Source organism: Pipistrellus kuhlii, unplaced genomic scaffold (assembly GCF_014108245.1).
Source record: "Pipistrellus kuhlii isolate mPipKuh1 unplaced genomic scaffold, mPipKuh1.p scaffold_m20_p_3, whole genome shotgun sequence".
Lineage (NCBI taxonomy): Eukaryota > Metazoa > Chordata > Mammalia > Chiroptera > Vespertilionidae > Pipistrellus > Pipistrellus kuhlii.
In genome coordinates, this window is record NW_023425529.1 from 160045023 (window position 1) to 160070541 (window position 25519).

Consider the following 25519-nt stretch of genomic DNA (forward strand, 5'->3'; position numbering starts at 1 on the left):
GGGCAATGGTAAAATATGTACACAGATAATAATTTAATAAAAAAAATTAAATTTTTTTTTTAAAATAGCATAATAGTATCAAAACAAAAGCATGATTTGGGTGTATGGACAGAAAAGTTCTAAATCAAGATTGTGGTGGTGATTACATGATTGTACACATTTGCTAAAACTCATAGACTTGTACGGTTAAAATTAGTAACATTTATTGTTATGTAAATTACACCTCAAGAAAGACAGAGTGAACACCTAACCTACCATGTATCATGTTCAGAATACAACAGAGAAAAAGATAAAGCTTTTCCATTGGAGCTAACTTTCTACACACCTGGAAGCATGTGGCTGAAGCGGTAAAATGAGCGGCTTTCTGCCTCCGTTACTTTCTAGAATGCCCCTTGCATTACAGAAAAGAAACGATAAAAACAACTCAAGATGCATTAAGAGGCATCTCGACACCTCAATCCACCTTCCAGGGAAACTGCAGCGGACCCAGGGAGCGTGCAAGAAGCCAAACCCCGGCCACAGCGAAAGGGAACTAACGTCCGGTGGCAGCGCAGAGGCAGCCCGGACCCCAGAAGTTCCCCCGGCGACTTTGGTTCCGGCGGCGGCGCGGGGCGGGCGGGAGCCCGGAAGTTCGCCCATGGCTGTGGCTCCCGGCTGGCTTGCAGCCCAGGCCTGCCAGCGAGGTAAGATCCATACGGCATGGCCCGGCCGGCGGGTTTGGGGGCTGCAGTCGCCGGCGCAGCCGTTGTCGTGCTGCTCTCGGCCGCGCTCGCGCTCTACGGGCCGCCGCTGGACGCAGGTACCCGGCCGCGGCCGCTGGTCCAGGCGGGGACGGTGCGCCGGTGGGGCCGGTCCTTGGGAGCAGAGTGGTGCGCGGCCTGTGCGCGGCGCGTGGGTCGAGGCCCCGAGCTTTCAGGCAGGATGCGGCGAGAGTCACTGTTAGGGAGTTTGGCCCTGTATTGTTAGGCGGGTCCGAAGGCTTTGAGGAGAATGGAGGGGTTCCTTAGCGCCTCACTCATACCGGCAGTAGAGGGGCTTTCTAGGCACCAACTTATTGAGACTTTTTTTAAAATATATATTTTATTGATTTTTCACAGAGGAAGGGAGAGGGATAGAGAGTTAGAATCATTGATGAGAGAGAATCATCGATCAGCTGCCTCCTGCACACCTCCCACTGGGGATGTGCCTGTAACCAAGGTACATGCCCTTGCCGGGAATCGAACCTGGGACCTTTCAATCCGCAGACCTTCGCTCTATCCACTGAGCCAAACCAGTTTCGGCCTTATTGAGACTTTTTATTGGTAGCTGTTTGTCTTTAACTGCACATACTATGATTTAGTTAGTATGATTTCCTTTGAATGTGAGGTTTCATTATTAGACTGACTTGCTGAACTTTACTAAAAGCAGGTGGTGGTGCCCTTTCTATCCATCCTCGCTTTAAGGCCCATCTCCGTTAACTTGAGCACTGCTGTCATGTGCTCGAGTTATGGTCTTCGCACACAGACATCGGTCTCAAGAAAGCTGTGAGTGGCAAGTTGCAAGTGGCAAAGCTGTGTTTGTTAGGAATTCCTTATTCACTTTTGAGTGGACCTGAGTTTCCTCACTGTGTAAATAAAATAAGGTTGTTTATTTTCTTCCCTGCCCTACCTCCTGTGTTTGAAGGCTGTCTGTAGCATAGTGTCTCCTTCTACCTCTCCAGGTGCAATTCCAGAAAACAGCCCAGGCTTAAGAAATCTGTGTGATTCTCCAGACTTCCTCAGCCACACTTCTCCAAAACAAATAAAACGCAGGCCGGTTTTACCTGTTCTCCCAGACTCAGAATTGTTATGAAAACAAAGTTACATAATAGGATAAATTTTAAGTCACCTCTTGTCCAGGCCTTTTTGTCCTTCAAGACTATCGGCCCACTGCATGAAAATTCATGCAAGAGTAGGCCTTCCTTACCCCGGCTGTCGGCAACAGCTTCCCTCTGGCACCCAGGACCCGGGCTTCCCTCCTCGGGCTGCCCGCAGGCACCTGGGACCCAGGCTGGCTTCCCTCCAGCCCCCTTCATCAGGCAGGACATCTGGAAGACTTCTGGCCTAATTAGCATATTACCCTTTTATTATTATAGACTAGAGGCCTGGTGTGTGGATTCATGCACCAGGTGGGTCTCTAGGCTTATCCCGCTGGATAGGGCCGAAACTGGCTTTCTGACGTTCTCTGCGGAGATTGCAAGAGGGCTGTTCTCGGGTGATGCACCTGGGCTTCCTCCTCTCTGGTTCTGGGTGCATCACCGGAGAACCGTAGCTGCCAAGTTACCAAAGCTCGGCAGCTCCTGCTTTGAGTGCATGCCCCTGGTGGTCAGTGTCCGTCATAGCTACTGGTCAGAGCATCTGCCCCCTGGTGGTCATTGCATGTCATAGCTACCAGTTGTATGGTCAGGTAGGCTTTTATATATATATATATATATATATATATATATATATATATATATATATATATATATATATAGATATATATATAGACAGACAGACTAGAGGCCTATAGAATTTTCATGCACTCAGGGGGTCCTTGCCTGGCCTGTGCCCTCTCGTACCTGGGACTTCTTGGGGGATATCAAGGGGATCAGGCCTAAACTGTCAGTCAGACATCCTTAGCACTGCTGAGGAAGTGGGAGAGGCTCCCGTCACTTTCACTGCTGCTGCACTCGCAGCCTTCAGCCCTGCTTGTGGCTAAGTGGTGCTCCCTCTGTGGGAACGCACTGATCACCAAGGGGCAGCTCTGCATTGAGCGTCTGCCCCCTGGTGATCAGTGCATGTCATAGTGACTGGCTGTTCCACCGTTAGGGTCAGTTTGCATATTACCCTTTTATTATATAGGATATTTCTGGATAATTCCAAATGGAGAATGTCAATAAGCCAGCTGAAACAGATTCACTGTGAAGTTTAGGGGAAATTTAACTGGCCTTTTCTTTGCTCCTTTCACTAACAGGAGTTCATCTCAGGTGAGTGGGACAGAACGCTGGAGCAGAGTGTGGATTTTACATTTATACAGTTTCAGTTAAAAATTGAAAATACTACACTTATCAACAGTGATTTTTTTCCCCTCTCTCGCAAATGGTTTCAGAAGCCATTTGAGGAGCAACTGATTCGTCTTTTGATTGATGGGGTGAATATTTGGTTAAAGGAAAATTATTTATTTTGCCTTAAAATGGCAACATTTTGGTAAAATGGTGTCTTCTGCCCCAGCTTATCCATTACTAACAGAGGCATCTTCACAGGACTGTCTCTTTGGGCCTCAGTTTCATTTGTAAAAGATGGATAAACTTACTGCTAATGAGGAGAGAGAATCAAGATGTCTTTACTTCCTCAGACATTTATTGAATTTCTTATTCTATGCCAGACTCTCTGAGGCAATTGAGGGTTGGGGTCCAACATGGAAATATGTAGACTTTCCCTTTAAGCCACAGGTGGGAGGGATGCCTTACCACATTCTGTGCAAGCAAAAGGTGTTGGGGTGGTTTTAGGGGTATTTTGTGGGGGTTAAGTGTTTAGTATAAAGTGATGGTATCTAAAAACCCAAAACATAGGGACCCAGAACAACCCTTGAGTGACTGGTAACTTTAGATTCTGTCTTTAAAATTTCTAGCCTTTGTTGCTATCTTTAAGCAGTTGTGCTTATTGTTCTGGGGAATTTGAGGGAGAGACATTATCTAGTATTCTTGTATTAACCAGTCATATTTGTTATTTTTTAAATATATTTTATTGATTTTTTTTTTTTTTTTTTTTTTTTTTTTTTTACAGAGAGGAAGGGAAAGGGATAGAGAGTTAGAAGCATCAGTAAGAGAGAAACATCGATCAGCTGCGTCCCGCACACTCCCCACTGGGGATGTGCCTGCAACCAAGGTACATGCCCTTGACCAGAATCGAACCTGGGACCCTTCAGTCCACAGGCCAACGCTCTATCCACTGAGCCAAACCGGTCAGGGCCAGTCATATTTATTATTAAGCTACATATGTTCAAGTTTGAAACCTGCATGGCAAACATTTTCCTGACCGCATAATCTGCTCATCTGCAGTCAGAGATGCCGTCATTAAATCTGATTATAACAGCTCTGGGTCCTTTCATGCAGCTCATCAGGGAACGCCAGGAAAGAGCATTTCACAGTAACTGCAGAAAGCTGATGATGGTGGTGGGGGTGGAGTGAGAGTGGACTTACTCTCTTAGCTCAGCATCTCTGCCAACAGGCTCTGAGTCAGGATGGGAAGAACTACTATGGACACTGCATCGGAGCAGAATGTAGCATATGAGGAAAACCAGTGGGAGCAAGGATCAGCCAGTTGTATTGATCCTTGCCTGAGCCTAGTTTACAGTGATTGTTTTGAGTTTTAATCCTGTGTTGGTTCAAAGGTGTTTGGGCTGAAGTTAATGTTCTCTTTGCAACTTGGGGTCTAAACAGCTGATATATCAGCTAAAGAGGCATTTACATCTACTCATTAAAGGAAGTTACTTGAATAATTTTGTTGAATAAAAAGTAAAACTCTAATAAGAGTGTTACTAAAGGTGAAGCTATGCCGAAGCCGGTTTGGCTCAGTGGTAGAGCGTCGGTCTGCGGACTGAAAGGTCCCAGGTTCGATTCCGGTCAAGGGCATGTACATTGGTTGCGGGCACATCCCCTGTAGGGGGTGTGCAAGAGGCAGCTGGTCGATGTTTCTCTCTCATCGACGTTTCTAGCTCTCTATCTCTCTCCCTTTCTCTCTGTTAAAAATCAATAAAATATATTTAAAAAAAATAAAGGTGAAGCTGTTTGACCACGTGGAACTGAGCCTGCTTCTGATCTTCACTTGAACTTGTGATGTGTCTAGTTTTTCTCAGCTGCTGAAATAATTGAAAGGATAAAAATATTGAATGCCTTGTTTTTAAGAAAGGCCAATTAAAATGAGCTATTTAGAGACAATTCAAAATGCCTGTGAACCCAGTGTAAGATTTGTTCTACCCTGTTTCCCCGAAAATAAGACAGTGTCTTATATTAATTTTTTCTCCCAAAGTTGCGTTAGGTCTTATTTTCAGGGGATGTCTTATCTTTCCATGTGCTAGGTCTTATTTTCGGAGGATGTATTATTTTCGGGGAAACACGGGTATATTTAGAATGCCATTTCTAGGTTATTTAATTGATATCTAATTCAGTGTTGGAAAGATGACTGGGAAATTAAATGGGGAAATAATATGAGTCTCAGTGGAAGGTAACATGGAAGATTGCTTTTCCAATTTGAGAGAAGAGATGAATTAACTTAAGCTACAGTTGAAATGTAATATGTGTAGTTTATTAGTTAATAATGTATTTTTAAAAAACTTCCTGAGATTAAGTAGACTTCCAAAATGTCTGATCCATTTAAAAAATAAATGACATATACAACATGTGTTAGTGTTGTAATTTCTGAACATCATTTGCTTACAGAAATAAAATAATGGAATCAGTGGGTAAAAATCTGTAACATTCATGTTGAGTCAACTTGCGGAAGTATTTTGGTTACTGGATGATTTTTTTTTTAAACTCTCTGTTCTTTATATATACCAATAGATATTTACCATTCTAAGGAATTTTATTTTCCTGTTTTTCAGTTTTAAAAAGAGCATTCTCGCTGCATAAAGCACATTCGATAAAGGATATGGAAAATACTTTTCAATTGGTGAAAAATATTATCCCTCCTCTAACTTCCAAGAAGCACAAAGGGCAAGCTGGAAGAATAGGCATAGTTGGAGGCTGCCAAGAGTAAGTGACTTGGAAAATGTTAGTGTTTAAACAGTTAATCTTTATTATCTGGCTGTCTACCTGCCTATCAGCTGTCCAGTCAACTGTCTATCTGTCTAGTTGAACCCCCAGTAGTCTGATATGATATTTGGTATTTTTCAGTGATGAACTTTAAGGTTGGATAGGAGAAAACGATAAGGGGCCCTGATTGAGCTGTTCATTGGTGTGTGTTAGTGTAAAGATTTTGCCTGTGGTTGGGAGATTGGGACTATTTTTTCTTATACTTTTCTCTATTGATCAGACTTATACCATAAGCATGTATTACTTTTGTAATGAGGATAAAAACACTCAGCATGCTTGGTTTACTTTGTTAATTTAAAGATATTCCTGGAAGTTATTTATTAAATTAGACAGATCCTAGCTTTTTTTAAGGCCTTATTCTCTCTTCTAGTTTTCTATATTCTGCTGCTAGGTTGTTTGACACATAAAGATTTATAATTTGTCCATGCTTGCAAATGATACCTACTGCCTTGTTTAGTATTTCTGTTTCTGCTTACATTCTGTGTGCTCTTTACCTAACCCTGTATTTTTAATGGTTTAGGTAGTTGGCTATACTTATTTTAAATAATATATAACTAGATTTTGTTTTCTTACCTAATATGATTGACTGACAGTGACTACTCTCTTGTTTTTAATCCTCACCTGAGGAAATGTTTTCCATTGATTTTTGTTTGTTTGTTTGTTTATTGGTTTCAGAGAGGAAGGGAGAGGGAAAAGAAGTCTACTTAGTCTCCTGCACACCCCTTAGAGGGGATCAAGCCCACAACCTAGGCATGTGCCCTTGACTGTAATAGAACTTGGGACCTTTCAGTTCACAGGCTTACACTCTATCTATTGAGCCAAACCAGCTAAGGCTCCATTGATTTTTAGAGAGAGTGGAATGGAGGGGGAGAAACAGAGAGAAACATTAATGTAAGAAAGACACATCGATTGGTTGCCTCCTGCGTACACCCCAACCAGGGTGAGGATTGAGCCTGCAACCCAGGTACATATCTTTGACCGGTGCCCTTGACTGGAACAAAAAACATGACCCTTCAGTCTGAGGATCAGCTCTCTATCCATTGAACCAAACTGGCTAGGGCTAGACTGATTATGAGTGGGTAAGTGAATATATGGTATTCATTGTACAGATGTGCCATAATTTATTTCACCAAGTCCCTGTTGATAGGCAGTTGGTTAATATCCTTTTTTTTAGTTAACAATCTGTCTGTAGACATCCCTTTATATATTTCCTTGTGTGCCCATCCTATATAATAAAAGCCTGGGTGAAGTCACGTGTGATGTCATCACAAGATGGCCACCAAAAGTTGGCCTGCACAAGATGGCAGGCAGGGGAGGCCGATGGGAGAGCAATTGAGGGTAATCAGGCCAACAGGGGAGGGCAGTTTGGGGCCATCAGGTCAGAAGGGGAGGGCAGTTGGAGGTAAGATCAGGCCAGCAGGGGAGGGCAGTTGGGGGCAACCAGGCCAGCAAGGGAGAGCAGTTGAGGGTGATCGGGCTGGCAGGGGAGGGCAGTTGGGGGCCATCAGGTCAGCAGGGGAGGGCAGTTGGGGGTGAGATCAAGCCAGCAGGGCAGAGCGGTTGGGGGCGATTGGGCCAGCAGAGGAGGGCATTTGGGGGTGATCAGGATGGCAGGGGAGCAGTTAGGTGTCAATCAGGTTGGCAGGCAGAAGCGGTTATAGGCAGGCAGGCAGGCAGGTGAGTGGTTAAGAGCCAGCAGTCCCAGATTGTGAGAGGGATATCTGACATCCCCCAAGGGGGGGTCCCAGATTGGAGAGGGTGCAGGCCGGGCTGAGGGACACCACACACCCCCCACACACACACACATGAATTTCGTGCACCGGGCCTCTAGTCTGGTTAAATCAAGAGAACAATTCCTAGAAGAATTTTTACTGGAGCAGAGTACATAGACATTTTAATGTCGATATATATTGAAAATTGTTCTCCCAAAATGGCACTAGAGTGTGCTGCCATCAACAAGCACTGTTTACCCTAACCAGTTTGGCTCAGTGGGATAGAGCATTGGCTGGTAGATGAAGGGTCCCGGGTTCTATTCTGGTCAAGGGCACATTCCTGGGTTGCAGGCTCAATCCCCAGTAGGAGTCTCTCATCATTGATGTTTCTATCTCTCCCTCTCCTTTCCTCTCCAAAACAATAAAAATATATTTTACAAAATAAAAACAAAAAAACAAGCACCTGTTCCCCTCACACCCTATGGGTATAGGCAGCCTTTGCTCTCAAGTAGGAAAGCTATATTGTTGGTTCAGTGTATTGCTTTTGGTAGTGAGGATTGCATTCGTGTTTTGGTGTGAGCGAGTGTATGTTTGTGTGTGTGTGGCATGCCCTGTCCTTTGGTGTTTCTGGTACATCGGCCCTGCTCTGCAGGGGAGTGTCATGGATATAGAGTGCACTCTGCATTTCCCCAAGGTGTTTTTCCTGGGATAGCAAAACTTTTCACTGCTTGGAATTGACATAAAAGTTACAGTCACCATCTGATGCTAAGTTCAAGGGTTTTTCTTTCTGTGCTTGAAGTGACCTTAAAAGTAGAGTTACAAGCATTCCAGAGCAGTAAGGATGGGAGCCAGAGGAAGGTGTGAGAGTCTCTTCTTGTTTGGGCTGGGTGCCCCGTGTGGCCCTCCATCAAGATGACCATTGCCTGTGCTTACTGTTGCTCCCAGAAACTGGTCCTGCTCCCTGGGTACTGTCCAGTGTGGGGTGCTCTGGCCTATAACCACCTCAGGCACACTCTCTCCTGGCAGATGCCTTCAGTAAACTCTCACTGTCTTAAGTCTTTAGTTTTGGGGATGCTTTTTCCCTCCTAATTAATATTCCTACCCATCTTCCTTGCTAACAAAGCTCCAGTTTTGTTCAAATGCTGTTACAATTTCGTCTACTTGCAGCTGTGTGCATTTCTGATAAATCAAGTACTTTTTATATCTATGTTTTTTTGTTTTTTAAAATATATTTTATTGATTTTTTTACTGAGAGGAAGTGAGAGGGATAGGAGCTAGAAACATCGACCAGCTGCCTCCTGCATACCCCCTACTAGGGATGTGCCTGCAACCTTGATTGGAATCAAACCTGGGACCTTTCAGTCCGCAGACTGACGCTCTATCCACTGAGCCAAACCGGTTTTGGCTATATATCTATGTTTATATTAATCTAGAAAGAAGTGTCATAATAATATTAAGTCATCTCAGCCAGTGTACATCTAATGTATTCTTTAATAGATTTTTAAAATTTCCCCACATTGCATGTGGAAATATGTCTGCTCCTCCTTCCTTTGGGAGCAGGAATGCCTCCATAACATGCTACATGAGAGGAGTTCTCAGGGCTGCCAACCTTGCAGGAGAGGTTGAGTAGTAGTATATTTCTCCTACATAAAAAAAAAAAAAAAAATTTCCCCACAGTTGTTATTTGTTATATAAAGTTAATTCCTAGATGCTTTATGGTTTTTGCTGACATTATAGATGCTATTGTATTTCCTAATCTATTACTCCTAGTATAGAAAAATGCTATTTTTATACCCCTCCCCTCCCCTTATTTTTAGGTTGATAGAAATCTGGCAACCTTGCTGAACTATTTTATATTACAAGACTTATTCTTTAACTACTTTATTGAGTTCTACTTGATATATAATTGCATAAGTTTGACATTTGTATGAACCCCTAAAACCATCACCTCAAGCCTTCAGTTTGCACACATATTACAGGGAGATGGTAGTCACAGGAAGCCAGAATCTGCTCCTCCTGACATAGTACAAAGGTCTCAGGTGAAAGCTGACTTTTCTGGTTCTGATCCATGTTTATTGAACATTTACTGAGCACCTGCTAGGGGTTCTGCCCTGTGCTAGGTGCTTGACTTCTGTATGGTTTTTGTTGATAAACCTGGTGTGCCTGCCTCATTCTCAAGTTTTAGACTGTAAATATCTTCTTTTTAGGTACACTGGAGCCCCTTATTTTGCAGCAATCTCAGCTCTCAAAGTGGTATGTTTACTTATATCTTCTTTATTAGGAAGAGTTGGATTACTTAAATATGATTAAAGCAAATGTTTTCCAATAAAAATCTAGATAACATCTTCAGGTAATTACGGGTAAGAGAAACATCTTTAAATGTACTCTGATCTCTTGTGCAATGATAAAATAACTTCAAACTCATTTTTTTAATAAAGTTTTATTAGAATTGTACTTCTCCAGAATAATCTTGGGCTGCCTTTCAATTCTAGCATAAGACATTTTGGACTTTGGCGGCTGCTCATGCCTTTGATCAAGTCCTAACCACCCAGTCAGCACAGTTACTGTGAGTGGTGCTCAGCTCCATGGCTGCATTGCTTCCTGTGGGCTTCATAGTTCAGTGAGGCAGCTTGAGCTGGTCTGGGTTGACCTGTCTCTTGGGCAGCAGTAAAAGTCTGCCTTTATTTCCGGCCTTTTCTTAGGTTACGCCGTCTCAGCCTCCTCCCTGTAGTTTAACTGCTACAGTGTGTGTGTGTGTGTGTGTGTGTGTGTGTGTGTGTGTGTGTGGTTTTTTTTACGGATAGTGCTATGTAATTTTCGATGATGAAAATGTTGAATGGCTGTTGCTGAAGTCACTTTGGGTATGTTTTGAGTTATTCCCACACTAAGTTATCCTCTTGTGCTCATTTCTCAGGGAGCAGATTTATCCCACGTGTTCTGTACCCGGGAGGCCGCACCTGTGATCAAGTCGTACAGCCCGGAGCTGATTGTTCATCCGGTCCTGTGAGTGGGGCTGCACATGGGTGCTTTACTTGCAACTCTCCTTGGTCATGTGGTGTCCTTACAGACTCTCTAAGAGTCTCGGTTAAATGGCTTCCGTAATGAGAGTTGGTGGGGTAAAGCGTTTTAGAAGAAAGGAGGAAACTATAATGAGCTCATTGTCTGTGGTCAGAAGAAGACAGTCATGTGGGACCGCATGGGATAAGATCTGATGTGCTCAGAGCTGGCCTGTCAGAAATGGCTGGAGGTTCCTTAGGCCCAGGAGAGTCTGTGGGCCTGTCTGTGGACAGTGGCCATATGACAGGAATGAGGGGCCCATCAGTTGGTAACAAAACTGTTCATCATTCAGCAGATCTGTCGTGCAGGCCCTGTCCTGGGTTCCACAGGGACAGCATTGCACCTAGAGACAAAACGCCTACTCCCATGCCCCAGAACGCCCTTTGATGATGAAAATGTTCTCCCTTGGTGCTGTCCAGCACTGTGGCTGCTGACCACATGGCTTCTGAGCACTTAAAATGTAGCCAGTAGCACTTAGGCACTGAGTTTTTACTTTAATTTTAATTAAATTCAAAAGCCATGTGTGGTTAGTATCTACTATATTGGACAACACAGCTCTGGAGACGGACAAACAAGATCAGAGTGTGTCAGGGTGATAAGCACCCTGGGGAGATGGGAGCAGGGAAGGGGACGCTATGCGGCTGTGCGTGTGGGGCCTGTGCTCTGTGTGCAGTGTTTAACAGGGTGGTCATGGGTACAGGAAGGGGCATTCAAGTAAAGGCTTGGAGATAATAAGGGAGCAAGTTCTACAGACATGGGGAAAGGGGGAGGCCCTTCCATACACAGGAAGAGCTGCTGCAAGAGCTCAAGCTGCAGCTGTGTTGGGGAGCACTCGGGTACTCGGTGGCCAGAGGTTCAGAACCAAGCTTAGCAGATTATGGGGGTCATTGGAAGGTTTTTGGCTTTTGTATAAATGAGAAGGAGGCTGCTGGAGCGTTTGAGCAGGGGAGGGACGGGATGGTTTATGTTTTAAAAGGCTTATCTGGCTGCTGTATTGAGTATAAGCTTTAGGAGCCCAGGGTGGAAGCAGGATTCCCACTAGGAATCTCTTGTGAGGTTCCTGGTGATGGGTACATGACAGGGTAAAAACTGGACAATGGGTCAGGTTCTGGGTACATTTGGAAAGTACGGCACCAGGATCTGCTAAGAGGTGGGACATGGGATACAAGGGAAAGAAGACAGTCATGAATGTCACCCAGGGTTTGGGCTGAGCAAGCTCTCATTTAATGTGGTTGGGAATCGGGGGGAGCAGGTTTGGGTGGGGGTGGTGGTCAGGAGTTGGGTTTTGGACATGTTTTTAGTTGCCTGTTAGATAGCCAAACAGGTATAGCTGGTAAGCACAGGATAGGGGTGGGGCAGTCAGGGAAGGTGTAAATCTGGGAGTTGTTGATGTGTGGATGATGTTTAAAGCCCAAAGATAAAGGTGAGCCACACAAGAGTGCATGTAGGTAGGGAGGACCCATTTGGGAACACCTGTTTGGGAGCAGATGGGTGGGGAGCGGGAAGAGGCCAGCTTGTGAAAAAACCAACAACAAAATTCTGTGCAGCTGTCAGGTCTTGTTCTAAAGGAGGGCCCTCTTAATGTTGTAAAGGAATCAGTCACACAAGCCTTTTAGATAACTTCCCCAGTGTCTGATGTAGGGGATAGTCTGTAAGTGTAAAGTCTACACTGTTAACTGTACTCCTGTGTGATGGAAACACACTGTCAAGATAATTTTGAAATTAGCCATAATGTCTTATTGTGGTGTGTGTAAATTTTTATTTCATGAGACTTTAAAAAAAAAAAAAAAAACAAGGAGAAAAAAGGTGTTATATTTATAGCTATACTGGAGGCCCTGTGTATGAAAATTCATGCACTGGAGGGTGGGTCTCTCAGCTTGGCCTGCCCCCTCTCCCAGTCTAGGAGCCCTCAAGGTTGGGAGGCAACCCAGTAATCTGGGAAAAGCGATGCCCCCATCACACCTCTGCTGCCACTGCCGGCAGTGCAAGCCTCGGCCAGCCCTGGTTACCTGAGCCTTGGGTGGCCCTGGGTGACTGGGGGGTTGAGAGTACTGGGGGACTCTGGAGGCAGGCATGCAGAGTGGCCGTGCTGCACACCTATCTGAGGCGACTGGGCACCACCATCCTATGGCTGTGGGTGCCACCATCTTTGAGGGCGTAGCAGTCAATTAGCATATTCCCTCTTTATTAGATAGGATACCCTGTATTATTTACTCTTATTTCTTATGGGAAGGAAGTTCTGTTTTGGCTGAGTTTTGATGAGACCCAAATCCTGTGCTTACCTTTGCAGATTTTATAAAACCATATGGACCACTTGAATAAATTGCTAAGGACACTCCCTGAGCCTTGGAAGGGGCTCAGAAAGTGAGAGGTTCTGAATGCTTGAATTTCATTACAGTGTATGCCTCTACTTCTCTCATGTCATTCACTTGCTGGTACTCTGTTCAGCCAGACTGGTCTTTGTTATTTACCATAATGAGTACTTACCTTATTCCCTGCTAATGCCACTCCCTCCTTTACCTTGTCTGCTTGTCCCCAGAGAGTATGGCTTTCCCTTCAAGCCTTTCAAGTGGAGGTGGCTTTTCCTTTGACCCCTCATGTACCACTGGATCTGGAAGTGAGATGTGCATCCTCCTTGTTCCTCATTGCTCCTCGCAGACCATTGCCCTGCTCTCATTCCTGAAACCTTCAGCTCCTTTGAACTCACATCATCAGACTCTGCTACCCACTACTCATGGCAGCTATGTCAAACCCCTGGATCATTGCTTGAATATTTAATGTCTGGCCCAGTGTCTCCACTATTGCTCTCATAAATTAACTATTTCTAATGTGTGTAACTTTTATTGTGCCATTGCTTACTACAATATAAAACTCACTCATTTTAGTTGTATAATGATCTTCGATGTATTTACCAAAGTGTTACTGTCATCACAATCTAATTTTAGAACACTTCCATTACCAGCAAGAAAACCGCTATCCATTTCCACCCCTAGCTTGAGGCAACCTTATCTCTCTGTCCCTATGTATTTGCCTTTTCTGAACAATTCATATGAATGGAATCATGCAATATGTGGTCTTTTGTGTCTGCCTTTTGTCACTTGGCGTAATGTTTTTGAGCTTCATCATAGCATATATCCATACTTCATTTCTTTTTTGTTTGTTTTTTAAATAAACTCATACCTCCTCTACCCATTGCACCCATCCTCACCCTCCACTTTCCCCTTTTCTAGTAACCACAGATCTGTTCTCTGTATGAGCTTGTTGTGTGTTTTTTAAATTTTAACTTACATATAAATATAAGAACCATTGTGTGTGATATCTGTCTTTCTCTGTCTGACTTATTTCACTTAGCATAATGCCCTGGATGGCATTTAAATATTGGAAGCTAGACGTCTATGTAGGGGTGTTAAAAGATGAACCAGTCTCTGGGAGAAGACAAGGAGACCTAAGTGCAGGGTGGGGTCCTGGAACAGGAAAAGGACATTGGGGTGGGGACTGGGAAAAATCTGTGGTTTCAGATGAAATCTTAAGTAAACTGTTCTGCCCTTCTTTTCCTTATTTAGTGATAGCCCTGATGCGGTTCATGAAGTGGAAAAGTGGTTGCCTCGACTGCATGCCCTGGTTGTAGGACCTGGCTTAGGCAGAGAAGATGCTCTTCTCAAAAACGTCGAGGTAAAATATAGAATTACTAAACAAACTTCTGATAGAATGGATGCTAAGATCCTAGGAAGTCAGGACAGAAACATTTTTCTTAAATTTCTGTTGTTTAGTGGTCTGTGTGCCTTGTGATAGATTAATTAAGAAGGATAAAATTTGGTTTGAAAGATAGAGGAGGGCCGAAACTGGTTTAGCTCAGTGGTAGAGCATCGGTCTGCGGACTGAAAGGTCCTAGGTTCGATTCCAGTCAAGGGCATGTACCTTGGTTGCGGGCACATCCCCAGTAGGGGGTGTGCAAGAGGCAGCTGATCGATGTTTCTAGTTCTCTCTCTCCCTTCCTCTCTGTAAAAAAAATCAATAAAATATATTAAAAAAAAAAAAAAAAGAAAGATAGAGGAGGAACTAGGCATAAAGATGGTAATGAACTTAAAAATAAAAACCAGACTAAAGGAAACTTTTTTATTCTTGGGGAACTGGCTTTTTCCTACTGTAGCAGGTGGAAATCAGTGGAATCGTTCAGATGTTCTGCTTCATGGGCGTCACCCTGATGTTTATGTGGTTTACACTTGAGGTGTTGGGAAGTCCCAGCATCCAGACTGAGCCATGTTAGCAGTGGCAGGGTGTGGGGTCAGGCTCGGGTTCATCTTCCACTACGATTCCTGTCGGGTTGGGGACCCTGGCAGCTTGCTCAGTCAGCCTCCTAGGCCTCGTGCTTCCCTCTCAAGGGGTGATGTGCCCCAGGAGTTACTGAGAGCCACATTTTATAAAGCGCTCCCGGCGCCCAGTGTTGCAGAGAGGGCACAAGACCTTAGTTACACACACATAGATGCATATATGTTCATTTACTTGTTCATTTATGCTGTTCTTTATTACAGAGAATTTTACTTTGTGTCTGTCTTACTCTAAAAAGATGAAAATTTCTTATCCTAATAAAGTTAAATACCAGCCAGAACCGGGGAATGGGTAACGAGCATGCCAGTCCCCTGTTCTGTATGTTCTCGCTGCTAGGCAGCCTTTGACACTTCCAGGGCGTTGCTCTCGGGTGGTCACATCTTGGGGACTGCCCAGCATCAACTCCAGAGAAGCCTGTCAGTGCACCCTATGTGAGGCGGTGCTGTAGCCTCAGGAGTCGGGAGTGAGCTCCAAATCAGAGAATGTGCCTGGTGCCCTCAGATGGTGCTTGGCCTTGTGCCCACTGAAGGATTCGAAGTCATACGAAACATGATTTAGCATCCTCATCGTCATTAACTGAGAGGGCTCTTTTCAGCTCAGCTTTTGCCTATTAAAATTCAACAACAGAGCGAAAGGAAGGTGTAGGTAGCTGTGTGTTGTACTTTCTTAGCTGTCTGGTTGGTAAAGAACAGTTTTAGGGCATGTGTTTGCTTTGCTAGAATTTAGAGAGAACATGGTATCTTCCACGACAGATCTTCCAGTTCTAGCCTTTGAGGTAAAATTTGGGGTTCCTCAAACCTGTGAAAATCACTTAGAAGAAATGGAGCTATGACAAGTGACAGGTGACTGGATTTGAGCAATACATTTGTTTTTTACTTTAAAATTGAAAGTAAATACACTTATTATTGCCTCTTTCAAAGGGGTTGATTAAAATGTGTATCCTCTAGAGTACATTATGCTGAGTGAAAGAAGCCAGCTGCAGAAAGACATACTGCATGATCTCACTTCTGTGTGGAGTCAAAATAGTCGAACTCATAGAGGCAGAGAGAAGGGTGGCAGCCAGGGACTGGGAGGTGTTGGTCAGGGTGTCCACATTTTCGGTTAGGCAGGATGAACAAGTTCTGATGTGGAGTGTAGTGACCAGAGTCACCAGTGCTGTATTGTATATTGAAATTTGCCAAGAGGCAGGAAGATCTTAAGTGTTAGCTTAATTGTGGTGATTATGTCATAATATATGTATCAAAACATCAAGCGTACACCTTGAATTTATACAAATTTTTATCAGCTACACAAGTAAAGCTGGGGAAAAAACCAACGTATCCTGAGTTATGCCTGAGAATGGGACTTGGAGGTGTACCTGCTTATATTTCTCTTCTGTCTCATACTAATTTGCATTTAAAAATTGTTCATTTAATGAAAATCCTCCAAAGAAAAGGACCCAGCTGCCTAGAACTGGAAGTCTGTGGGGTGCCGGGCTATTGAGTAGTTCTGAACAGAATGCCCTGTGCTTCACCGGGCTCTGAAATGAGCAGCTGTGATAACAGACACCTGGGGGTGGGAGGGGCAGCTATTCACTCTGTCACAAAGAGCTTGCCTGGAGAGGTTGTACATTCAGGGTAAATAATCTGAGAGGCTGTCAAATAAAATTTAAACGTAGCTCTAGATGACACATTGTGCAAAGTAGAGGATTTGATTTAGGATTCTCCTGGCTTTAAGCCTCCTGGATTAGCATGGGGTGTGCAAGTTTGTCAGGCAGTGTTGTTCAGATATTTGAAAGTCTTCACCTCATGATTGAGAAGTGCTAGATCCTTCAGTTTCTCCCAGGGGAGCCTCTCCTGTAAACATCTGCCATGCACTTGGTGTCCTGAGTCAGTGGTGCTCTGACAGGTCCCAGGAGGTGTGCAGCGCCTCTTCGCTGGGTGGCTGTCTGCAGAGGGGCAAATGGGGGTTCCGCAGGTCCTTTGTCATAGGTAGAATTGACAAATATTTTCTCTCGTTCTGTGGGTTGTTTTCATTTCCTTGATGGTATTGTTTGCAGCACAAATTTTAATTTTGATAAAGTCCAGTTTATCTGTCTTTTGTTACTTATGGTTTTGGTGTCTTATCTAAGAAATTTTTTACCTGATCCAAGATTTACTTTCATATTTTCTTGTAAGAGCTTTATTGCTTTAGCTCTTATAGTTAGGTCTGTGGTCCATTCTGAGTTAATTTTTGGTTATGCTCGAAGGAAGGGGACCAGTTTCTTTCTTTTGCAAGGGGATATCCAATTGTTGCCGCACCATTTGTTGAAAAGACTACTCTTTCCTCCAGTGACTTACATGGGCATCCTTGTTGGAAATCAGTTGACAAATGGAAGGGTTTATTTCTGGGCTCTTGTTTCTGTTTCATCGGCCTGTATGGCTGCGCTTGGGCCAGCACCACAATCTTCATTACTACAGCTGTGCTGTGAGTTTTGAAGTGGGAAAAGTGTGGAGCACTTGAACATTTTTCTTTTTAAGCTTGTTTTGGCTATTCTGGGTCCTGTGCATTTCCATGTGAGTTATTTAATTTTTATATTATGTATTTTATATTTGTTAAATTCCTTTATATTTATTATGTCATACCATATATTTATCATAATATTTAATATTTTATTTTAAATAATTTAATAGCTACATCACAATATACAATATGCATTTAGTCCATTTAGGCTATTTATAGCTTTTCCTATTCATAATGTCTTGAAAATATACATATATATTTTGAAAATATTCAAAAAATGTGTATATATATATGTGTATGTATATGTGTGCATATGTATATGTATATGTACACTTGTCTATTTCTATTAGGTATTTTCTTTAGGGTAAATTCTGCAATTTTTGTTGCTGAATAAAGTGCTGTTAGCAATCCTCTGTTCCACTATCAGGTTGTCCTTGCCGGGACACTGCTCTGGGGTGCTGTCATTCTTTCTCACTTCCACCTGGTCTTTTTTTTTTACATGAGAATGCTTGTTGTTGTTTTATTGTTGTTGTTGTTTAAAGGCAGTTGAGGTTGAGACCTTTGAATTTTCTTAACTGCTTTATTTTATTTTTTTTGTTGTTGTTATTAATCCTCTCCCAAGGGTATTTTTTTTCCATTGCTTTTTAGAGAGAGTAGAAGGGAGAGATGGGGGAGAGGCAGACAGATATCTATATGAGAGGGACATCGATTGGCTGCCTCCAGAGCCAGGATTGAACCTACAATCTAGGTATGTGCCCTTGACCAGGAATTGAACTCGTGATCCCTTGGTGCACTCTAACCACGGAGAAACACCGGCCAGGGCACTCCTTGTTTTATTTTAACTGTGTCCTATTGGAGATGTTGCATTGCTTCTCAACCTTTCGCCAGTCTTTTCTGATCTGTTCATTCCTGTGCCATTCTTCTCTTAGATTAGATTATTAACGAGATGGTGGGTGAAGCTGCGGTTTTGGAGAGTGGTAGTAATGTCATCAGTCAGTCTCACTTGGAACTGTGGCCTTGTATAAGTGTGTACTTGTGGCTTTGACTGATGATGCTAACTGTCGTCAGCCATTGTTGCAAATGCAGTAAATGCTGACAGGTTTAAATGCACAGTGCACTTCATACAAATTCTCTGAGTGATGGAAGCAAGTCAGTACTTAAATAGGTGGCTTTGATGCATGATTCTGTATGGTGCTCTTAAACCATGCCAGGAGACCAGAGTGTTTCATGATGTTACATTTTTCCTATATATTTCCCAATGTTTGAATATTCACTTTAGACTACTGTGGCTTTTGGTTTTGTTTTTTGAGAACTTTAATAAGAAAAATACAAATAGGTGAACATGTTAGTGTTGTGGCCAAACACTGAACAGAGATTCAAACATGACACCAGAGATTCAGAAATCTGAATCAGCAAAAGCCAAATCAGATTTAACAGTCAAGCCAAACTAAATACAAGCAGAGTCTTTTCATTGTTAAAGAAGGAAATGGGCTTCCATGAGGGTCCCAGACCCGGATACCTCCTTGAAGGGGCTTTTGAAAATGCTCCCAATTCTAACCAGTCTTAGCAAAGTCCGATGAGACTGTTGGGCAGGGCAGCTCATGCTTTGTGGGCTTTCACGTTTCATTTTCAGGACTATCACTTTTAATTATTAAACATATAGAGATTTATCTTTCAATGTTTTAAGTTATTTCTGCTTACCATATATTTTGTTTTATTCTCTCATGGTTTTCTATCACGTGTATAAGGTAGAGGTTTTTACATGCTAATGCAATATGTAATCCTCTACTGATTAATAATAATAAGCAACCACATGCTGATCATATATACAGGGTGGAACAAATGTAGGTTTACAGTTGTTCATATAGAAGATAATACAGTCCTATATAATAAAGGGTTAATATGTAAATGGTCATCATGCTATCATAAGTTAACAGCTCAGACACTCAACACTGGAGGGAGAGGGATCCAGCTAGGCTGCAGCCCAGGAGAGGAACAAGCCACCTGCCCTGCATCCCAGGAGCCAGTGGCTGGGGCTCCAACCCAGGAGAGGGACAAGCCGCCTGCCCCATGGTCCTGGGTGCCTGTGGCTGCCCAGAGGGAGGGAAACCCGGGTCCTGGTGCCTGTGACCTGCCAGAAGAGAGAATCCTGGGTCCCGGGTGTAGGGGCAAGGCAGAGGTGGTTAGGGGCAATCAGACAGGCAGGCAGGTGAGTGGTTAGGAGCCAGTGGTCCCGGATTGTGAGAGGCAGTTGGACATTCCCAGGATTGGAGAGGATGCAGGCTGGGTTGAAGGACACACCTACCCCCCCCCCGCCCCCGCACAAATTTTGTGCACTGGGCCTCTAGTTAATAAATAATACAAGAATAAACTGCTTTGCCTACTCACAACTGTAAACCTACTTTTGCCACACCCTATATATTTTTTAAATTTTTAATTTTTTTAGCAAAAAACCTCTGGAAATTTGAGTATAACCTTTTCAGAGAGAAATGATTTTCTTTTTATTATTATGACCACATTATTGTAAAACACATGTAGTGAAAAAATACGTAAAAGCTGTGTGAAAAATACATAAAGCTCATGAATATGAAAAGCTGATAATTTGGGGAATTCCCAGGACTTCCGATTTCTCATTTCTGAACCCTGAGGATTAGTATCTATTAGAAATCTGAGGACACTAGCTTGGAGTTGGCCTTCGTGGGCTAGCCTGGGACCCAGCACTGTGTGTAATGTTGCCCGTGGGCTTATGTTTTGAGAGTTACCTGTGCCCTATTGGTTCATTTTAACCTTTTCTGTTTATTTAGGCAATTACTTTATTATTTGCTTTCTATTTATTGATAAGCTAATGTTGAAATTCATCAAGGAACTGCTTGGTTTTCTCTTGATTCCTCGGAGATGATGGCCTTGTTGCTCAGCATAGCTCTCTTTTCTCACAGGGCATTTTAGAAGCATCCAAGGCCAGAGCCATCCCTGTTGTCATTGATGCAGTGAGTGTGGCCTCTCCTCTCCTGTCCCCTCGTAGCCGGGTGCCCACGGCCGTGCAGTAAAGGGGAGTCCTTATTCTGTGCAGGACGGGCTGTGGCTGATAGCTCAGCAGCCGACCCTCATCCAAGGCTACAGGAAGGCCGTTCTCACTCCCAACCACGTGGAGTTCCTCAGGCTCTTGGAAGCCGTGGTGAGTTTGCTGACCCCTGGAAACACAGAGCGCAAGCCCTTCTCATCCTGAGGAGGGGCAAGCGACACGCTCTGTGGCTCTGCACCTATGGGCCCCTCGGGAGGGTCTGCAGGGACAGACTTGCAGGTGTGGAGCGGATGCGTACGTTTTCTACGATGCATTTTTCATGTGCTAACAGTTGTGGTTTTCTCCTGGTGGTGTGTGTAATTATGGGACCTCTTCCAACCAGTGCATCTTTGATTGGAGGAAAGGCAGGGTGGTGTGCTCGGCTCAGTCGCCCCTCCTACTGTGTACTTTGGGCAGATAACTCCATCCCTGTCCTTCATTACCTCACCTGTGGAAGGTGGGTAATGAGAGCATCTGCCTCATAGTGTATGTGAGGATGAGATGAAATAATTCATGTAAATTCACGAGTCCTTACATATCAAGTGCTCCATAAATATTAGTGCATTACATTTGAAGTTGAATCCCTTCTGCAGACCTTTAAAATCCCAGCCAGGGCCGTGCTCTTTACCTATGATCTGACAAGGTAGGGGGGCACCAGAGCAATATTTCTAAAGCCCCTGTGCTGGCATCCTCCTAGGCCTTCGGATGGTGGATGGAACGTGTCTTTGTATGGAGGGTTGTCTTGTGCTGGGAGATTCCCTCAGATATGAGAGTCTGAGGATCAGGATGATGTTCATTGTATCCACACTTGTGGGCTCCTGTCAAGTGTCTAACGACAGCTTTGCCTGCGGTGTCCTGCATTGTAGCTGACAGACCCTGTGGATAGCAGTGATCGCCGCGGAGCTGGGCTGAGACTCAGTCAGGCCCTGGGGAATGTGACTGTGGTCCAGAAGGGGGAGCAGGACGTGATCTCCGATGGCGAACAGGGTGAGTGGCCTTGGGCTTCACCAAGTGCGGCCCTGTGGGTACAGCCCTAGGAAAACCTTGTTCACATGTTCGCACGTCACATGTGATCCCTTATATCTTACATGCTCACACACCATACGCATCACATGTTCCACAAACAGAGGTACGTTCTGATGAGCTTGTTAGCCACGCCTTCTTCAAAGTCCATTTTCATTTTTCACTGTTTTGCAAAGGGAAGTGATACCAGGCTCAGTGTTGATCCCAGTTGATACCGGGTGCAGTGGGTAAAGTTCTGTTAACGATTGATAAGCAGCAGCCCAGTGGGAAGGTGGCTCTAATAGCAGGTGGTGCTTCAGAGTTCACTCCCTGCCACCTCTGTGTTGCCTGCAACATACATGAAGTTACCTGAATATTTTACTGCATTTTGTCCTATTTTATTTTTAAAAAAGTGAAGAAACCCCAGGAGTGACACTGGTGGTGGGAATCACTATGTGATGAATGTGACAAATCTTCTGGTCACATTCTTTTCACAGGAGTCTGTAGACCCATTAGTGAGAGCAAAATGGACTCTCATACTTGCTCATATCTACACAACCAGAGATTGTGTAACATCTCTAGCTCCCTGAAAACAGAAAAATCTGATCCACAGACAAAAAATACGCCAGAGGATTTAATATGAAGAACAGTCGTCTAGGTATAGAATTGCTGACTAGATCATTGAAGTCAGGGCCAACAGAGAACAGAAGGCATCCTTAGTCACCTATGTCTCACTTTGTCTCTCTCGCATGCTGGGCAGGAGACGGAGTAGTGTTCTCTGAGGGATCTTGAAACCTTTGTGTTCTTTTATTGCTGGATGGTGCTCTCACACACTCAGAACATATAACATGTTTCCAAGACATTTTCCAAAGAAATAGAAATTTCTCATTACACAACAGAAATGAAGTCATGAGGATTATCCCATTCAGGAGGCGCTAGCGTTGTGTGCATGTCCATGAAGGTGGATTCTCTGGGGGGTGAGGTGTCCTGCAGGACTGAGGGCCCGCAGGTGCTGTGCCTGTTCTTCTCTGATCTCCATCAGCAGATCCCTCAGTGGCTGAGTCATGTGTCTACTGACCAAGATACTAACCAGGTGGTTCTGGGGCAGCCAGACCTCTGCCTACCTCAGTTTCCTCTCCTGGAAAACACAGGCTTGTTTGTTAAGAACAATTGGGGTTAGGGTTAGGGTAGGTGATCTGGAACACACCTTGAGCAGAGAAAAGCCACTCGCTCTAACACCCATCTCACTTTTGCTCTGCAGTTCTCGAATGCAACCTCCAGGGCAGTAACCGCAGATGTGGTGGGCAAGGTGACCTCCTGTCGGGATTCCTGGGTGTTATGGTGCAGTGGGCACTCCATGCCGGACCTGAGAAAATGAACGGGTATAGCCACATCTTCATCTATCCCACTTTGAAATGTTTGAACTATGTAAGCTATTTTAGTAGCTCATACATTTCATAAATAGCTCCTTGGAACGTTCCAAATGAAGTATTGGTGTTACTGTCACGTGGAAGATATTTCAGGGCAGGAGTTGATCCCTAAATGTTCGCCTGGGGAGCTTCCACTCCTTAAATCTGGGCCCCTTTCCATCATTCAATACCGGTAGGGTCTGGGGCATCCCTAGCCTTTGAAACTATCTTGGTAATTCTAATGTGCAGCCACGTTTTAGGACACTGTTGTAGAAGGTTCGTTGCATACCTATTATAAAAGAATAAAAAGTACGCAGGTGGAGGTAGAGCTTTGAGAGAGTTTTGTTTTGTTTTTGAGGAACAGAATTCTAGGGTCTGGGCTTTGGCCCACTTCGGCTCTTAGCTTTTTGTAAGTGAACTCTGGTCGCTCCCATCCCTCTGTGAGCCTCAGTTTCTCTTCCTACAACCTTCATGATGACAGAAGGCCAGCACGCCGGGTGGGATGTCCTGGATCTGGAGGGCCCTGCCTGACACCTGGTAAAGCAGTGTTGGGCCTGTGAGGGTGTAGCACACCTGGCAGGCAGAGAGCATCGCCACGTGTGCGCATGGGCAGGAGCTACAGCGGAAGTCTAGTGATGTTAGGAAGAACCTGCATTCTCAGGTTTGGAATATTCCCTACTTCTAAATGCTAATCCGCAAGCCCTGGTCTGGTTTTCACCAGGGGAAAACTGCTGTGTTCTCCCCTTTCTCCAGGTGGACAGGTATTTTTGATATGCCTTTTGTCAGGGAATATCAGTATCAGAGGACTAATGGTTATTTTAACTCTAGTAAAGCTGCTTATGCCTCAGTGGCATACCAGACGAGAAATTGCCAAATTGGGGTCTCCGTGGAAACAGGAAGGAAATCAGCGCCTCGGTGGCTTCAGGTCCCTGATGTCTGAGGAAGCCGTGGAGGGAGGACTTCCCACCTCCCACAGCCCCTTGCTAATGTCTCTGCCCTGCAGTTTCAGCCCTCCCCTCGTGGCTGCCTTTGGTGCGTGCTCCCTCACAAGGCAGTGCAGCCACCAAGCCTTCCAGAAGTACGGCCGCTCCACCACTACCTCCGACATGATCCCAGAAATTGGACCTGCATTCAGCAGACTCTTCGAAACCTGAGCCGATGCAAACGAGAAGGAAGTGAGCACCATGGTGGGAGAAACCGCATTTGCAGTGGGAAAGGCCACGCCCAGTGTGTCTGGATCCTCTGGGCACCAGAGCGCACAGGCTGCTCAGGAGGCTGGAGTCCAGGCTGCATGGGTTGATGCAGAGAATGTAAGAGTTGGGAATGAGCAATTTTTGGCTAAATTAATACACAGTTTGAGACATTATGACACTAAACAATAATAAAATATGGATAATCACTTGAAAATGAGAAAGTCTTTAACCAGTTCACAGTTCAACTGAACTTGTAGGCATTTGTGCAAGAAGTTCCCCTCATTAGATATTTCTCTCAAAGGCATCCAGTCGTTCGTTTCCAAATAGCTTTGAGAATAATGAGATTTGCTTTTTTTAAATTGAGATCCACCAAAGGATGTGGCATTTATTATTTAGCTCATTTTTATTTTTTAAACTGTGATTATGTTGAAAAGGTCTGGGCAGAAATACTAAGTATTGGTTGTTTTGGTTAATTGGTTAAAGTATTAGAATAATCTGTAATCAGTTTGACCTTGGAAATCTTTTTGGAGGCACCATGGGAAAATCTGAGAAGGAAACTTAATGGGACATTGATACCTGAATGCCCTGGTGGGGCTCTGGAATACTTCGTATCTTTTTTTTTTTTGTTTTTTTAATATATTTTATTGATTGTTTTACAGAGAGGAAGAGAGGGGAATAGAGAGTTAGAAACATCGATGAGAGAGAATCATCGATCAGCTGCCTCTTGCACACCCCCTGCTGGGGATGTGCCCGCAACTAAGGTACATGCCCTTGACCAGAATCGAACCTGGGACCCTTCAGTCCACAGGCTAACGCTCTACCCACTGAGCCAAACCGGTTTTGGCGGAATACTTCATATCTTACACTTGCACTTTCTCGTGCTGGCGAGGCCCAGCAGAGTGCCCATGAGTGGGAGGGGTGCCGAGTTCCTCATGTGGCCATTGGTGTTTCCTCTGGGGAGGAGGCATCGGATGATGGGGCTCTGGGGGGGGGACGGAACAGAGCAGAACCGTAGGCTTTCTGGTTTGGAAATGGGGGAAATGGGTTGGTATGTCCTCAGGAAGATTTAAATTCCATTAAAGAAGTTGATATATCTGAAATTGTTGTAAATGAGACGTTTTGTTTTGTTAGCCTCTGGTTCTCTTTTTTTTTGTTTGGTTGTGTTGTTTTCTTTGTGGCCTGAGAGAGACTTGTTTTTCTGTCTTCTCTGTGGGGTTTGGTTTCTGACATGCGCTTGAGAGTACTCTTACTATTTAATAATGCTGGTTCCTTTAAAAGTTTGTCTACCCCTGATGATTGGTGAAGCTCTGTTGTTCAGATATGTCACCCCAAACCAATGATACTTTCTTTAAACCAGCCATGAGTTTTTAATTATTAAAAGGCATACCTGGTTTATTTCAATATAGAGATTTATTTTATTTTTTAATATATTTTATTGATTTTTTTACAGAGAGAAAAGG

The 25519-nt window shown here is 44.1% G+C and overlaps 1 protein-coding gene, 1 long non-coding RNA gene and 1 other non-coding gene across 13 annotated transcripts; 2 read left to right on the plus strand and 1 right to left on the minus strand.

Annotated features, from left to right (window-relative positions):
• The first annotated feature begins 534 nt into the window (after positions 1-534).
• On the plus strand, positions 535-24038 carry NAXD (NAD(P)HX dehydratase). Of its 11 annotated transcripts, none has more exons than XM_036455868.2 (11): positions 536-683; positions 5605-5755; positions 9735-9780; positions 10442-10530; positions 13530-13583; positions 14148-14256; positions 20331-20381; positions 20465-20569; positions 21322-21442; positions 22719-22839; positions 23870-24038. In XM_036455868.2, exons 1-11 carry the CDS (start codon positions 638-640, stop codon positions 24018-24020), a joined length of 1044 nt encoding a protein of 347 aa, XP_036311761.1. In that variant the 5' UTR covers positions 536-637; the 3' UTR covers positions 24021-24038. The 11 variants fall into 11 exon arrangements, with proteins under 11 accessions (XP_045444745.1, XP_045444743.1, XP_036311761.1 ...); XM_036455865.2 differs by having other exon boundaries at positions 661-799; XM_036455872.1 differs by lacking the exon at positions 536-683 and adding an exon at positions 3868-3887.
• LOC118731113 lies at positions 9045-9178 on the plus strand. The gene has a single exon (XR_004991805.1). It is a non-coding gene; the product is annotated as a small nucleolar RNA U109 (small nucleolar RNA).
• On the minus strand, positions 23207-25507 carry LOC123653270. The gene is made up of 2 exons (XR_006742978.1): positions 24912-25507; positions 23207-24671 (listed from the first exon to the last, which is right to left on the minus strand). It is a non-coding gene; the product is annotated as an uncharacterized LOC123653270 (long non-coding RNA).
• Between the last annotated feature and the right edge of the window lie 12 nt (positions 25508-25519).

What these genes read in the sequence shown, in the direction of transcription:
- NAXD (XM_036455865.2), top strand. Translation starts at nt 700, where the DNA reads ATGGCCCGGCCGGCGGGTTTGGGGGCTGCAGTCGCCGGCGCAGCCGTT. An exon ending in CGGGCCGCCGCTGGACGCAG is followed by an intron (nt 800 to 5,604) that starts GTACCCGGCCGC and finishes CCTGTTTTTCAG; the next exon opens with TTTTAAAAAGAGCATTCTCG. An exon ending in TCAGGCTCTTGGAAGCCGTG is followed by an intron (nt 20,570 to 21,321) that starts GTGAGTTTGCTG and finishes CCTGCATTGTAG; the next exon opens with CTGACAGACCCTGTGGATAG.